Below are 17,040 nucleotides of genomic sequence, written 5' to 3'. Positions count from 1 at the left end.
GAAAAGCCACCACAATAAGAAGCCCACGCATCACAACGAAGAGTAGCCCCCGCTCACCACAACTAGAGAAAAGCCTGTGTGCAGCAACGAAGACCCAACACAGCCAAAAATAAATAAATAACTTAATTAATTAAATTTTTAAAAAAAAATTTTAAAACTATATATATATATATAAATACCTCTCTAAATCCTTCAGAAAATTAATTTTGACCTAGTACAGAAAAAAAAGAGATAAATCTCAAGTGTGAATAAAGTTACAGGAAATTGCAAACATTTACAAATGCATTCCCTCCTTTTAAATTGTTTCTTCTCATCTGTGGCATTAAAGCATGTTCTTTATAATGTGAAGAGCTGCTGACATCTCTCCCACCCATCAACCATAGCTCATCATGTTCTTTATAATGTGAAGAGCTGCTGACATCTCTCCCACCCATCAACCATAGCTCATCCATATTTTCACACACCCGAGTGCATGAAAAGCAGTAAGCACATTTGTTTTGAACACACCATGAAAGGAGCTTTAAATCTACCTGCTGTTCTCAACTTCTGTTTATTTTCTCCAAAAGTTAAGGAAAGCAATCATAATTTCTCATTCCATAACAAGGAAAAATATCCTCTTTGCTGAAGACACAGCCTTAAGTCTCTATAAAATCAAAGACCCCCAACACTTCAGAAAATTCTCTGGATAAAGTTTATATTTGAATGACCAACTGGAAATGCACGGATCTTCAGGGCCTTTTCTTACTTCTCCTGAAAGAACTGGCATCGTAGGCCCACACGGTGTCTATCCCCTCCCCTGTGACCTGGGCCGGGGTCCAGTGTGGGAAGGGGAACCGGCAAGCAATGACTCTAGCCTCGTCCTCAAGTTCAAGCTCAAGCTTCTTCTCCAACTGCAGCATCTGTGGAGAACGACAGCCATCATTTCAGTGAGCGGATAGTCGGAGGAAATGATTTCTCAATGTCCTTTTGTATCTGCATCCCTGAAAAAAGCCTGTGCAAAATTACTGATTGTAAAAATACCACTCCTGGGCATAAATACATCATCAAATAATCCATTAAAATACAGAAGTCACATGAACAACAGTTATAAGAATATTCTAGTATCAATTATAAAATTTGCCATTTATAGCAGATGTGTATCACAGAGTTCACTTTCCTGACTAAAATCATGATGTGGCAGTAATTAATGTGAGAAGCAGCCTTAAATTATTTACCTACCTAAACATTTCAATCTACCTGTCTCAATTATTTATCTTTTTCCACATTTTTAACATGTCTGAAATCAGGATACATCGTACAATTGACATTGTCTTAGAACTATAATTGGCAACATTTTTTTTTCTTTCCCAATAGCAATGGTACATCTTAAAATCAACAGCACCTAAAATCAACAAAAAATGGTATAATTAGACCATGAAAAAATATACACATTCTACCAACTTGAAATATGATGAAATATTTCATAGTTTTTTTTTTGTTTTTGGGGGGTTTTTCTTTGCAGTACGCAGGCCTCTCACTGTTGTGGCTTCTCCCGTTGTGGAGCACAGGCTCCGGACATGCAGGCTCAGCAGCCATGGCTCATGGGCCCAGCCGCTCCGCGGCATGTGGGATCTTCCCAGACCGGGGCACGAACCCGTGTCCCCTTCATCAGCAGGCGGACTCTCAACCACTGCGCCACCAGGGAAGCCCGCTATTTCATAGTTTTTAAAAATGCATCCATAATACACTGATAATTAATTTCTTGATAGTCAACATAACTTATAAAAAATAAAATCCTCTTATCACTTTTGCATAATTTTATTACTATCTGTGAAGGAGGAGTTTTACTGCTTGCTAAGAGTACTGACATTGTAATTACGTCAGCAAATTAACAGCTGCTTAAAATTTTATCTTCAGGTCCTAAAATTATATTACCACCTTCACCTCCTAAAAACATCTTTTCTACTTTATTCCTTTGTTATTTTGGAATAATTTCAATTTATAGAAAAGTTGCAAGAATAGAGCAAAGAACTCCTGTATTCCTTTACCCAGGTTCACCAATTTTTAATAGTTTGTCTTATTGCTCTCTTCCCCTCTCTCTGAACATTTTTTCTAAACCACTTGAGAACAGGTCGCATACAACATGGCCCTTTACTCCTTGATACTTCGGTGTTTTCTAAGAAAGAGACCCAGCACAATTATCAAATTCAGGAAATTTAACATTGTATTCCAGTAATAATAATTCCAATAGCATCTCAATTTTGTCAAATGTCCCAGTAATGTCCTTCACATTGTCCCACAGCCGGGCTCCCACACTGCATGGAGCTGTAATGGTTCCTCAGCCTCCTTTAGTCTCTCACGACAATAACCTCCTTTAAGAACACAGGCCAGGGCTTCCCTGGTGGCGCAGTGGTTGAGAGTCTGCCTGCCCATGCAGGGGACACGGGTTCGTGCCCCGGTCCGGGAAGATCCCACATGCCGCGGAGCGGCTGGGCCTGTGACCCATGGTCGCTGAGCCTGCGCGTCCGGAGCCTGTGCTCCGCGACGGGAGAGGCCACAACAGTGAGAGGCCCGCATACCGCAAAAAAAAAAAAAAAAAGAAAGAACACAGGCCAGTTATTTACCGGGCATCCCTCTGACACGGGCTCATGATGACTCGGTGCGCGCGTCCTTGGCAACGCCCCACGAGCGGGGCTGTGGACTTTGCAGGGCTCCACGGTCCCGAGTCCATGGGGTCCTCCTGCTTTGAGGGTGACGTACCACTCAGTCAAGGAGCTTTCTGGTGTCTCCAGTTTGGCTACTACTGCTCCTTTGCAATGGGTAAGCAATTGCGGGGAGACGCCTTGAGAAGATGCAAATGTCCTATTGCTCATCCAGCTGCCCCACTCAATGCAGCATTCCTGATGATTCTGCCTGAGTCAAGTTTTACTGTAAGGACTGAAAGTGGCAATTTGCTAATTCCATCCTTCCTCCCAGATCGACAGTCAAAACGTCGAGGAATAGCTTTCCCTTCTGTCTCTCCATCACTGTAAGTGTGAACTCCTAGATTCTCACTTCATTCGATGGGTTACAACCCACCATCGTCCTTGTTTACTCTAGCACACAAATTGTCCCAGCTTGGCCACTGGGAACTCCCTCAAGCTGGCTTCTCTCTCCTGTCGATGTGCCCCATCAAACATTCTGAGCACCTCCTGCTATTTGGGCTCAACAAAATGTTCCAGGCTTTTGTGTCTTCCCTTCCTCAGCCCCGGAATCAGCCATTTCTCAAACATTCCCGGTTCCTCTGAGTGAGAAACGATATTTAGAAACCAAGATCTGAGCAAAACCTACTCCCTTTAAAAGTAACCAATTAAATCAAGATGAACAAATCAATAGGGCTTCTAGGAAGATTTTATTCCTCACCTATATATCTTCAAAGAAAGGTTTGGAAAAATTCCTCTAACCTGACCTATGGCTGCAGTGAGCCAGAATTCTGATTCTTCATTAGAATCAATACCAAGATAACAAAGAATAAATTCCATTAAGGATGGAATATTTCCATTCTTTTAACAGCTAGTAAAAGATTGCTTTTTTAAAAAATAAAAAAAAGGAAAAGTTTTCTTCCTTGAAGGAAAAAATTAAATAAGCAAAGAATAGGACAATATGTGTTTTTCCAAAATATCAGATGTTTCTTATGGTAATTTTGTTCACAGAAACGACAATTATAAATTTATTCACATTACCATTCTTCTTTTCCTTTTTACAGATCTTTTATTTCCAAATGACTGTCATATGCTAAGTCAAGATAAACGTACAAATGAAAGGCACTATTTTAATCATAAGAAATTAACTGACTAAATTACACATAAATATGCAACAAACCTGGGTCTTGATATCATACACAAAGAGAAGCCATGATGTGCCACGTCCGCCTAATGAAATTCAAAATTATTCATACAATTACACGTTTCAAAGTGACACGAACTCATCGTGTTCTAATTACATCTTCAAAACTTTAAACATAAGTTGAAACCAGCTCAAAGGCGTAAGACACATTAGAGAAGTGCACCTGCAGCTCCAAGCCACTTGGTCACGCCTCCCTGGAACGGGCTTCTCTTGGCTTCTGGAGTAACCCACATACACACCTGCTCTCCCCGTCCCCCTCCCCTCCCCTCCTCCTCCCTCTCCCCTCCTCCCCTCCCCCTCCCCCTCCCCTCGAGTCCTTTGCTGGGGGTCAAGGCTCAGGCCTTACACGGCTCCGGCCCCTCCCCAGGTGACCTCAGCCACTCCTTGGCTTCAACTCCTGGTACTAATGTCCCACGAGCCCTCCCCCCCATGCCCCAGACTCCTGGCATCCACCGCCGCCCACCTGACATATCCACAGGCGTCCCAGACTGCACAGGCCACGTGGAATTCCTGGTCTCCCCTCCCGTCCCTGCACACTCTGCCTGCACCTTTCCGGGCTCAGCAAACTCCAGCAGCTCAGGCCAAACACCTCGGGCCGCCCTGGGCTCCTTCCTCCCTCGTGCCCCCAACTGGATCTGCCTGCTCACCCTGTTGGTTCTCTCCTCACAACGCATCCAGAATTGGACCACCTCTCACCAGCTGCTCCATCGATGGCCCAGATGCCTGCCAGAGCTCAGACCCCGTCCCCTGGCTCCTCCCCATCTCTTCCCCATGGCAGCCTGTGTCCTTCCCGCCCAAGCCCTGTCTCTTCTCGGACCCCACCTCTCCCCTGCTCCCCTCCTCCTGCCCACCTCCCTGCTGCTCCTGGAACCTGCTCCTGAATGAATGAATGAATGATAAATGATTCGGTCATGAATCATGTTTCTTGATCAGAACATGATGATAGTATTTTCATTCATCAAGTCGTAACAGGATTCATAACTAAAATTAAAGGAGTCATCCTCTGAAGTTACGAAACTTAATAGCCCACTGGAAGAGTGTACTTAATGCGTGTATTTATACGATATTCATCCGTTCGTTTGACACACGTTTCCTGGGCCATCACGGGGCCGGGTGCTGCTGAGCTGGAGGTCTGGCAGCGAGGACGACAGGTCCGCCCTGCTCCTGAGCTCACAGTGCGCGGCGCCCATGGCCGACAGCACCAAAGCCATCGCACAAGGAAACGTGCGGCCATGTGTCCTCAGAGAGAGGAAAGGGCTCTGGAAGTCGGGGGTGTTGGGGCTTGTCTCACAGGGCGATCAGGGATGGCTCCTCGAAGGAAAAGACATCCGACCTGCGAGTGCTGAGCAGACGCTCCCTAACCAGGCCCAGAGCTGGGGGCACTGAAGTCAGAGGGAAGGACACACACAACCCCACACAGTACAGTTTAAGGGCCAAGAGAAGGATGGAGCTGGTGTGCAGAGGGCTGGCGGAAGCAGGACCGCTCGGGCCATGTGGAGGGCCGGGCCTTACCCTCACTGCTTTCAGGTAGCAAGAAGTCACGGAAGGGTTTTCAACAAGGACACAACCGATCTGCTCCACATTCCAAAAAGACACTCTTGGGGCATGAGCTTATGTTAAGTGCGGCTGTTTACCATCCTAGCACTGGCCTGCCAGGTCCACTGGCACCCTTACTCCTGCTACGCCGGACACACACCCAGGATCAAAGGTCAGGGCCGCTCTCATCTGAGCTACCACTGCACAGAGCTGCTAGGAAGCACCAGTCCGGTACCAGGAGCAGAGTGAGGATGGGTAACACCAGGGTCCGCACCTCTGGAGCTCCCTAAGCATCCTCCGGCTTCTCGCGGCCAATGTGTGCTTCAGTTGCCATTGGAAACCTTTCCTGCCATGCTGGCTTTGTCCAGCCACCGAGCCACTGCCAGGAAACTGGCCAGGGAAATGCATTCTATTAACAGAAAATGGCATGATGGGGCCCAGACGGGTTGAAGAACTTTCCAGCGCTCACACGACCCGCAGAGGGCCGACCCGGCCCCGTGAGTCCCCTGGGAGCACTCCCCTCCGCTCACTGCCTCCACGTAGGCAAAGCTTGACAAGGGGGAAAGCAGGGCCCTCCACCCGGAAACCAGGGCCCCCAGACCCACAGAAGCCATCTGGGCCCTGCACCCCGATCGATCCCCCTGCATGGAAGACTCCAAGTTGGCTGAATCCCTCTTAACCCAGGGAACGTGGGTGCCTCGTGTATTTCACCTGCTCTCTTTTTCTGGGAACAGTGAAATGCTGCAAGTTCCTTATTTAAGATTTCTCTGTGTACAGAAGAATGGACAATAATCGTAACAGTATTCATCAAAATTACACACTCTTATTTCCCTTGAGTGAACAGTTCCCAAAACTGACTACAAAAGTGGTTAGAAGCACAAGGAACTAGAGCCCAGCAAAGGCCACTGCTGCCCCCCACTGGGACACAGCTGCTGCGGCCACCACGGGGCCTCTCAAGACAGCGAGGAATAAACAGCAACTTTCTATTTTTAGAAAGTACAGATTTCAAATTAAAGTTATTTGCCCCAAAATGCTAATTATTCCAAAAGAATGCCCAAACTTCACAATAAGCAGGAAATAACCATCAAATTCCATAGCAATTCTACGATCCTAAATAGTTTTTTTTCTTTTCTTTTAATAACCAGGGATCATGCCTTTCTACCCCTTTTCATTTCTATAACAGAAGTTTAGATGTGGAGGTTTCATCTTAATTTTAGGCTTGCTAAGAATTACGAACATATAAGCTCCTGTCACTTTCAAGAATATCTAACAAAAGCACTTCTAAATAGACTTTTTAAAGAAAATGGCATCGCACTGAAAGTCCTAACAGTAAGACAAAACTTCTCCAGCGTTGAGACATCTTAAACAAAAAGTAAGGTATGAATAAGAAGGTATAACAACAAAAAAAGTAAATTTCTTTTTTTTTAAATTAAAAATCATATCAGTCATACAGTGGCATTTCAGCAAACATCCAATTTTACCAAGATTATTATGGCTACAATTATATACTTTGAAAAGTGAAGGGGGATTTCTTACTATGGTCTGTAAACCAACAATTACAATGAAAGCATCCCATTCTGGTCACCTTTCCAAAGGCTAAATTTAGGATCATTTTCAGTCTGATGCGGCAGCATTTTCACTTGTGAAAGTACAGAGTCAGAGTTCAATACAAATCAGTCAACTGAGGTCAGCTGAAACTAGTCAACGCTCATGCACCCTGAAAATCATCTCACTGCAAAATCCAAGGAATGATCAGCTCCAAGGGAACATTCCCTTAACTTTCCCAAGTGATTTCAGCAGAATATAAGTGAGTGAACGTGAAAATATCCACCCATATTAGACACCAGGAGCTCATAAAGTAGTTTTCAGACTGGAATTTTTAGGGCTTAGGTAGATCATTGAGACCTTTATCTGAAGCAAAAGTTTTAAACTACAAGACTGGATCTTTTATGATTAATCTTCTAGGGCCCTGAAGTACTTTGTTAAACCAATGATCTAAAATCCGATGTTCCCTCAGAATCTTGGGAGGCTGTCATTTTGCACATGGGGGAGCAGGCCTGAGATAGGTGGTCTGTTCGGGCTGGAAGCCCCCTCATAACCTAGAACCAAACACGCAGGGGGCAGGAGAGTGCATACTCACCATCTGGGGCACGCCAAAGACAACAACATTTGAGTACTGCGAAAAAGTGACCTAAAGGGGAGGGAAAAAACAATTCACAGATTAATTTTTGAAAGCCATACATTAGCTTAAGTTTTATTTCAAAATGAGTATCAATTTCCCATTTCACCCGACAGTGGGTTTTCGCAAAGAGTGGTGCTTTTTAAGATTTCCCACATTCACACTTTCGCCCGTGTTAGTTCATCTGTTACAGTTTTCCAAAAGTTTCCCGTAAGTTATCTCATCTCATCTTCACAGCCACTCCATGCAGGGCCGCCCGGGGTCAACTGTCAGAAAGGCAGTGACTCATCCAGGGACCACTGGTGCTCATCAAGGTAGCCCGGGCCGTCTGCACCCCTGGCCCACTTTCTACTCCACTCTCTACCAAACGAGCTTAGCAAGAGCTCAAGGGATTTCAGAACCACCTGTTTTTCCTGTTGAGCCATCCTTAGAATTCTAGCCCCCCTCCTCTTCTCTAAAATACTAAGTAAAAGATGCAATGAAATGGTATTTAGTTGGAAAACTGGGGGAAAAAGTGCTTCACCAGTCAAAATTCTTAGTGCCCAATAAAAGTTTTATTTACTCTATGGAGAGATCATTTACGTATATACAGAATAAAACTCGAGTGAATTTTTATAAGCTACTGATGACAATATTACAATGGGAAATTGTTATTTAAGAAAAAGCATTTTATGGAGCATTCCTAAAGCAAAATTACAGGGCACTTTTTAGAGAACAAGTAAACTTAGAAATATCTTGTGCTTTATGAAGACATGGAGGAACCATGACAGCATGGTTGGTGGATCCCTTCTTTTCTCCTGCACCATCTCTGTCTCTCTCTAGGTATGTATACACATACACACACACACACACACACACATACACACACTCATACACACATATACACACTCACACACATAAACCACATATACACACTCACACATATACAAACACACATGTACACACACATAAATACACATTCACAGACACACACATACACAAACACACATATACAGTCTCACACACATACACACATACACACACATATACACACACATACACAAACACACATATACATAAACAGTCTCACATATACACACAAACACACATTCACACACACATACATACACATATACACACAAATAAACACACTCACACACATACACACATACAAACACACACACACACACCTACTATTTACCAAGAATGACATTAACAAGTTAATGCCTATATTACGATGCATAAGACTTCCAAAAGAGATCCAAATCTTATCACTGCATAATAAATAGAAATGAGAACTTTTTAAATTGAGTAAATAAAATGTTAGTATTCACATGACCTATAAGTTATAAACCTGAAGTTTCTACTCTAAAGTAGTGTTGATTTGTAAAATGTATCAATTTAAAAGCTGTTCACATTTCATTATGCTGAAATATACACTTATATTTCTTCTTTTAATACATCTTCAGTTCTCAGTCATACTAATCATGAATTATAAAGTTTGGGGGTGGAGTTTCCTAGCACCATCCTCTGCCTTACTTACCTTCCACAAGTCTGAGATGTAAAATTTGGCCGATGCCTGCACCCCTTCCCGCCGAGCGCAGTATCTGGAGTACCAGACGAGCCAGGGGTTTAATTCATAACCCACAGCTGTGAATCCTTCCTTTGCAGCTGCTATTACCTGTGGGGAGAGGCCATGTTCAAAATAAGAAAAACATCAACTCACATAGTCAAATGATATGAAAACTTCCTATTTATGGTCTATAATCATAAAACATCCAATCAAAAGGTGTTTGTTCAAGACACCATTTAAAGGTGGGGCTCTGAAGTTACAATAGCTTTGTGGACAACGTAATGCCCGTCCATTTAAACTCAGTTTTCTTATTTTTCTGTCGAAGATTTCACCTTGAGCATCAGAACAGGCTTGCTTTGGACAGCTGCCTAATTCATTCTGGACTGGCCCACCCCAGGAAGGGCTGACAAAAAGTTTCTGAAAACCTGCCTTCTCCTTCCATCACTGACGGAACAGCAGCAGGCGAACTGAGCGAGCCTGGAGACTGTTTTGTGAACTAGCTGTAACATGCAATGAGAACAACCGGTCAGTGAGGAACCTGCAATTAATTACACATTTCCTTGGTATTTAAAGATGGTTCGCTCAAAATCGACAACAGGTAAAAGCAAAATGGAACGAGTCAGGATAAAGTCAAGTGCCGAACGTCCCCGGCCTCCAAAGGTGAGAGGGACAGTGGGCTGGGCTGCGGTCTCTGCTCACCCTGTTTTGCCACCGCCGTTCAAGGGAGCAGCCCTGAAGGAACTGTCCCATCTACGGCAATTTCCCAAGTAACTACGGTGTCGCCCCTTTGCCATTTTCTTAGAAACCAGAAAGAGACCATCCAGAGATGTAAAGCGTTCATATCTGGATTTTAAAATGTCCTCCTAGTTAATATATAATCCCCGGATTTCTTCAAAACAAGTCACTCTTGCTGATTATTCCAGGTCACTACCATGAAACTGCAGGGTCCACGTCTGCAGGGGCAGTGAAAGGTGCTGTACCCTGCTGGTTTCCACACTAAATGTTTCCAGAACACGAGCCTATGCTTCTGCTATCCTCACTTTCTGCTCATCATCTGGGGGGAGGCCTAAAGATGGTGCCACCTTGCCCAGCGAGGGACACCATTGGCCAGTCAGTGGCTTTAAGTCTTTATTTATAGGTTCCCAGCTGGGGTTACAATGAGCCGAAGTCACTGAAAGTCTGATTTTTGGATAAGTGGGGCTCAACACATTGGCTCTTCCTTATTTAACTCAATATTACCACACAGGAATTATGATACTTGTATAAATACAGGTAAATGTAGAAGCATTTATGATGCAAAAAATGTAAAACAAACTACATGACTTAACATGTTTCTTCTGGTTATGTCACCTCTACTGCCTAAGATTTTTAATGGACAACTTCATAATTACAAATTAGTTGTTCCTTTTTACCTGGCAGATCTACAGTGCACTTTCACCTTTAAGAAAAATTAAATCTGAGAAAAATAAATTCCAAAATCCCGCTGAAGGGCTTAGAAGTTCAGCCAAACAAACACAAAATTAAATGACTTTAATTAGGCTGTCAATTTAGCAAGTCTTTGCATAAGCCTCACAAGAAATGTGAAACAGAAATTTTAAACCTTAAAACCTAAAACAACATAAACCTTAAAACATCTTCGCATAACTCACGATACGTCCGTCGCCACTACCGATGTCTACCAGGGGTCCTCTCCTGCATCGCAACATTTTCACAACATTTTCAATCTGCTTTGCAGTTGCAGGTACAAAAGGCAAACAGATTCTTCGGAAGGCTGGTGTTATAAACGGTGTGGCCACAGCATACACAACCACCAGCGTCCCCCCAACAATGCCAGTAAATAAGAACCCCCAATTGCTTTTCTTCAAACTGTTGCCCTCAAGACTTGTAGGTGGAACACATCCTGACTGCCTTTCTTCTTTAAGTGTTTCTGGGGGTGTCCCTGGATTGAGAGCAAGCAGAAAAGATATATGTAGCACCAAATCGGAAATCCAAGGTAGTGGGTTTTTTTTACAATTCTTATTGACAAATAAACTCATTTTTAAAGGATAATTTTGCTCAATACAATTTAAATTACAAATGTAGAATTCCACAATGAGTTCTAGAGTCCAGCAACTAAAGTGTTTTACAGAAAAGTATTCAATACTCATGGAAGACTAAAACCTTTTCTTTCCAACATATTGATTTTTTTTCTAGGCATCTTCCTTAGAAAACAATGTGTTCCAATCTATTTGGTATTTTATGAATCAGTATCCGTTAATTCAAATATTAACTATGTACTCCATATTTTTATGGTTCAGAACAAAGCCCCATAAAGAAATAAGCATGAAAATGTCTGACTATTACCCTATTTCAAATAGGATGAAAGTATTCTACATCAAAATTGGTCAGGCATCAATTATCCAGTTGTACAAATTCAATTCTGAAGTACAGAGGAGACAAAACTCAGGTTTTACTAAATATGGTAATAAGGAGATTTTTAAAGCAGATCCACAAAGAACAAAAAATAAAATAAGCATTTCAATGTTATCACAAGTACAGAATATAACAAACTCTAGTCACTGATTACAGAGGAAACAAATGGTAACTTACATAACCTCCTCTTGAGTTTATCCTTTAGAACAGTATTCCTAATAGGATCTCAAGTTTTTTAAGTTGAAATTGACTTGAAATTAATTTCTAAATGGATTAATGATGAGCACAGCACAAGAGCAGAAGGGCACGGCTGCAGAGGCTGCCAAGGTCAGGACCCTGGCTCCGCCCCTCACTAAGAGCTGTGACCCTTCACCTCTCCGAACCTCAGTCTCCTCCTCTGTAAGGTGAGGATCATGGGATCCTTGTGAGGATGAAACAAGGGGATACAGGAAGAGCACTCAGAACAGCGCCCAGCACCTGAACCCCACAGGGAACAAGCCCATCGCTGCCCTGAACCAGCTCTCCATCTCACTGAGGCGCTAAGACCAAAACCACAGGAATCTGCAGGAAAAAGGAGAGTGAGAGGAGGGGCGACAACAGAGTCTTATCCATCGAAGGCAGTAGTGTTCATAGTTTTGGCGTTAGTAAGCCATACAAAAGGCCCACTGGGTTAGTCTCCTGCTGCTGCTGTAAGAAATAACCACAAAGTTGGTGGGTTAAAACAACACGCATAGCTGATGCGCATGATTATAATTTTTGTGACTTTCTGTTTGAATTAAAAAAAAAAATCCCACGAGGACTCAGAGACAAAAAATATATAAATCAATTTTCACTGCAAAGTGAAGGAGCTGTTACAGTGGAGGATTCCTGGACTGAATGTCAACATTATGACACAGTGTGAGTGTGTTTCGTGTTTGGTAATTGCAATCATTGTTGCTTTTGTCGTGGTCATCCATTTACAATGCTTGGTGTCAGTCTATTTATCTCCTGTAAAAATAAAATACAGTGTGTGTGTGTGTGTGTGTGTGTGTGTGTGTGAAAAAATAAATAAAAACACGCATTTATTAACGTACAGTTCTGAAGGTCAGATGCCTGAAATAGGCTGGCTGTGCTGTGTTCCTTCTGGAAGCTCTAGGGTAGGATGGGCCACCTGCATTCCTCGGCCACCGGTCCCACATCGCTCAACCTCTGGTTCCATCGCGACACCTCCTCTGACAGCCCTGCCCCCCTTTCCTTTATAGGAAAGGGATCCTCCCCTTGTGAGCACACTGGCCCACCCAGACAAGCCAGGATAATTCCCCCACGTCAAGGTCCTTAACTTAACCACATCTGCCAAGTTGCTCCCCAGGTAGCGGCCTCGCAGGGTCCGGGGATTCAAACATGGACCTATTTCCGCCTACCATACCCATGAGATGTGGTCATCTGTCACAGCTGTGGTGAGGTCCAAATGTGAACACAGGACACACCAGAAGCTGGCCCACGGCTGTGAGTCACTGCTTGGGGGGGTGGGGGGAGGAGCTGACCCACCTCAGCATCTTTGTTGCAGCTTTGTTGTTGCTGCCCGAGGTGCCCTGAAGTGAGTTTTACAACTAGTATCAGGGAGGAAAACCAGTTCAGACACAACAACAAAAGTCTATTGCTGATGCAGGTGATGGAAGTAAAGTAAAAGTAAAGTTTAGGAAAGTGACTGTGTTTGATAGAAAGCAAGAGTGTTAAATACATTCTCATTTATACTTTTCAGCATTGTATGGAGGAACTTACATGCTAATAGAAGTGCATTTGATTTTTCTTTTTTATAAGTCAAGGCACATCTGTCCTGCCTTGTGTAAAATCCTCCTGCAGGCATTCCAACTGTAGAGGACAGTGGTTAGGAAGATTCCAGCCACACAACTCTGGAGTCTCAGAACTGAACAGGCTGTCTGGCACTAGTTGTTGCTAAGGCTCAGTTTCCTTGCCTGTAACATTCTAAAATAATACTATCCTTACAGAGTTATTGGGTCAGTTAAATAAACAATGCATATAAAGCCCTTAGCACAGCCCGAGGGAGAAAGTGATGACTACTGGCCACTATTATTATTACTCTCAATACTATCACAGGGGGGCTCAATAATTTTTAACAGCTTTATTGAGATGTAATTCATATATCATACAATTTGCCCATCTGATGTGTACAATTCAAAGGTTCTTAGTAGATTCAGATATGTGTAACCATCACCATAGTTAAATTCAGAACTTCTTCATTACTTCCAGAAGGAACCCCTTATGCTTTTCGCCATCACCCCCCCATCCTCCCCCCTGCCCCTCTGGCCCTAAGCGGCCACAAATCTGCCTTCTGTCTCTAAAGAAAGCAGACTTTCATGAGTGAAATCATACAGTATGTGGTTTTTGTGAGTGACTTTTCACCTAGCATAATGTTCTCAAGATTCATCCATGTTGTACTATGTATCAGCATTTTATTCCTTCTTATGGCCAAATATTTAATATCCCACTGTATGGATAGCCCACATTTTGTTTATCCACTTGTCTGTTGATGGACTGTTTCTCTAGTCAGCATAAGCCAATAGGGAGTTGATTAGACCAACACGAGTCAGATGACCCAAACGGTTTCACCTGTGTACACATGGGCCCTTCAACTTAATCAGCAAAAGATGTGATGAACTCCTGGTCTTCAGGGCCCCCATTAGCCTGAGTGAGTGGTGGGGGCCCAGTGGAGACAGTTACAAGGCAGGTTGTGAGAGATGCTCTAACGTGTACCAAACGCCATGGGAATACGACAGGAGGTGGAGGAAAGACTGATCCCAATGATGGAACCGGGAAGGTGTCGGCAGAAACAGAATCTGAGCGGGGTGTGAGGGTACAGGTTTCCCCCACTGTCCAAAAGCAGAGTGTTTCCATGAAATCTTTCGTAAGCCAAACGGCTTAAAGCAAAAGAAATCTAGGTGAAGCACGGATGCTCCCAGACACAGTTCAGGGCTGTGGCGGCTGGATGCTGAGTGGGGTTTCTGGGGAAGGAGCCTGGCGGGGCTGCTCCCGCTGCCGGGGTGCACACTGCCTCCGGGACAGCTCCCTGCAAAACTAAGTCAGCACGCTGTGTTCCCTTTTCCCCCTTTGTCATGAAAGCAAAAACCTTCTTTGGACTCCTTTCAGTTTGGGAAAACAGGGACTAATGTAGGTTTTTCACAAAAGCAAAGTGGTGTAAAGTTCATTTTCAAAAAGCAAAGGATGCCTGTATTAGAAAAGGGACATTCTCAAAAGAAGGATGGACACCTTGGAACCAAGGCATGGAAGGCGGGGGAGCAGTTTGATGAGCATGGGGTGGGAGATAAAACAGGAAGGACGGGGGAGCCCTTGCACACCAGGTTAAACATGTACTTTATTCTTATGCACTGGGATGAAACTTTCTGTGCAAAAGCACTACAATATTTGTGTTTTTTAGAAAGTCAACACTGGCAGCAGTGTACCCCTCGATGAAATCACTCAATCTTCTGTGTCAAGCTTTTAGACCTGCAAAAGTCTTTCAACGTCACAAAAACTTGCATGAGCTTTTGAAGAAGTTACTATGTAAATCCAATGTATATATCCAAAATATTGCTATGTCCGTTCAGTAAAAAATGTACTGATTTTTATCAGTGAAAGCCAATCCTTAAAGATTCAAAGCTAAAATCAAGACTGCTTCTACAAATGTCTAATCCTCTGGATGGAACATGTTAGATTCAGTCATACTGTCATATAAATGACATAAGATTTCCGTCACATGTGCTCTTTTGAACATGGCAACATTCCTTTACATGAGAGCTGTGGGGACCATTGGCTATTTTTGAGCACCTGGAGGGAGCCAGTTGTCGAAAGTAAATGACCCAAAAGAGTGAACTTCTGTTGTCTCCAGCCTTGCCTAGTTATTGACTTCTGATAATGGTTGAAAATCTCAATTTTCAGTGACAGATCTGGGTCAGCCAAAGCTAGAGGCAGTGACAGAGGCACAAAAAGGTACAGGGTTCTTATCCAAGTTCAAGCCAAAGGAAAAAGGCCAGGAAGAAAGGACAGGCCTTTTGGGGATTGGGACCTGACGTTTGTTTAAAGTGGGGTTTATATTTGAACGTCACAATATTTTAGGGCTGTTCACCGTGTACTTGCATATACCTACAGGCTGAAAAACTACAGCATATATTTTATGTCCCTTTAACGTATATTATTTTGTCCCTTAAGAAGCCTTTCTTGTACTAGTCTAACGTCATTTGTGTCTTTTTGAAATAGAGAATGTATTGACATTAGAAAAAAAACTTTTTTTCCATGTTTTGACAGGAAATAAACTGCATAGGGGACATCCTTAGACATTTCCTATACTTCAGGACAATCTAATGAACCAAATGGATTACAGGATTCATCACCGTGAATGAGGAAACGCTGACTTGGCCAAGCCAAAGTGAATTGAGACCAGAGCCAAAATGTCCTCGGAGCACCACTGAAGTGGGCCAAGCAACAGGAGAGGTTAAATGCCCACCACCAACCATCCAGTGACAAAGCCAGTTCTTAACTTTCAGGCCACAGTTAAATGTTATAACCCACGCATTCATTTCAACATCTGAGCAGCCGATAAAAGCTAGGAATAATACAGCAGGGTAAGTCCCTATTCTACAGCAGCTAGAGTGCAGGGAGACTGGAAACCCATAATAAATAAGTCTAAACCTAGAAAGTATTACGTCGTGATCAGCACTCCGAAGAAAAAGCAGCAGAGGGGATTCAGAGGACCTGGTATTACTTAGATAGGGTTGCCAGGAAAAGATCTTTCAGAGGCAGCACAACACAGGGCTTCAGAGTGGGACTCTTAGCGCAAGGCCAGGCCATTTTGCTTCTTACTAGCTGGGTAACTCTGGGCAAGTTACTGGAGTATTCGTGCAAAACGGCGATCTCTTTAACAAACACAAATACAAACAAATCTCTTTAACAAACACATAATACAAACAAACAGAGCTTGCTAGGGACCAGGCACTGTTCTCCCTGAATCCGTAAAGCAGCCGTAAACAGAGATGCTACTGTTACTATTGCCATTTTTGCAGACAAGTCACTTCTCCAAAGACACAGCTAGTAAGTGGCAGAGCTGTGATCCCCACCCGGACAGTGTGACTCCAGTGCCCACATCTCAGAAGACCGTTCCGGATTAAGTGAGTTATTCGCTCTGAAGCGCTGAGAACAGTTCCCGGTGGCCAGATACCAGGACCGCCGCAGGTACAAGCACTGAGCACCGAACCCCAGACCTCGAGCCCGAGCAGCGGCCCCGCAGCTCCCAGTCCCGCCGCGCCGACACGGACCTGCTGCATCGCTGACATCCCGCCTGACTGACCACCACGCCCAGGAGGCCCACGCCGCGCCCCCGTCCGCGCCCGGAACACACCATCACGCCCGGCCGCGCTCACCTCCTTCTTCCATCGCGAGATCCCCGGTAGTTTTAAAAACAGGAAGTGGACTCTACCATCTCCTCGGAGCCGGGGTGGGAAGG

The 17,040-nt window shown here is 43.9% G+C and overlaps 1 protein-coding gene across 1 annotated transcript; it reads right to left on the bottom strand.

Moving 5' to 3' along the window:
* Positions 1-531: 531 nt before the first annotated feature.
* Positions 532-16,975, bottom strand: ATPSCKMT (ATP synthase c subunit lysine N-methyltransferase). The gene is made up of 5 exons (XM_060009672.1): positions 16,958-16,975; positions 10,781-11,070; positions 9,102-9,239; positions 7,541-7,591; positions 532-899 (listed from the first exon to the last, which is right to left on the bottom strand). The coding sequence occupies exons 1-5, from the start codon at positions 16,968-16,970 to the stop codon at positions 729-731; spliced, it is 663 nt and encodes a 220-aa protein (XP_059865655.1). The 5' UTR covers positions 16,971-16,975; the 3' UTR covers positions 532-728.
* Positions 16,976-17,040: the final 65 nt, after the last annotated feature.

The sequence above is a fragment of the Delphinus delphis genome, chromosome 3 (genome assembly GCF_949987515.2).
Source record: "Delphinus delphis chromosome 3, mDelDel1.2, whole genome shotgun sequence".
Lineage (NCBI taxonomy): Eukaryota > Metazoa > Chordata > Mammalia > Artiodactyla > Delphinidae > Delphinus > Delphinus delphis.
This window is presented reverse-complemented; position numbering and strand designations above follow the sequence as displayed.

Excerpts from the sequence above, each read along its gene's own strand:
- ATPSCKMT (XM_060009672.1), bottom strand. Across the intron at positions 9,240-10,780 it reads GTAGTGGCGACGGACGTATC|GTAATAGCAGCTGCAAAGGA; the intron begins GTGAGTTATGCG and ends CTCTCCCCACAG. Across the intron at positions 900-7,540 it reads TCTTTGGCGTGCCCCAGATG|ATGCTGCAGTTGGAGAAGAA; the intron begins GTGAGTATGCAC and ends CGTTCTCCACAG.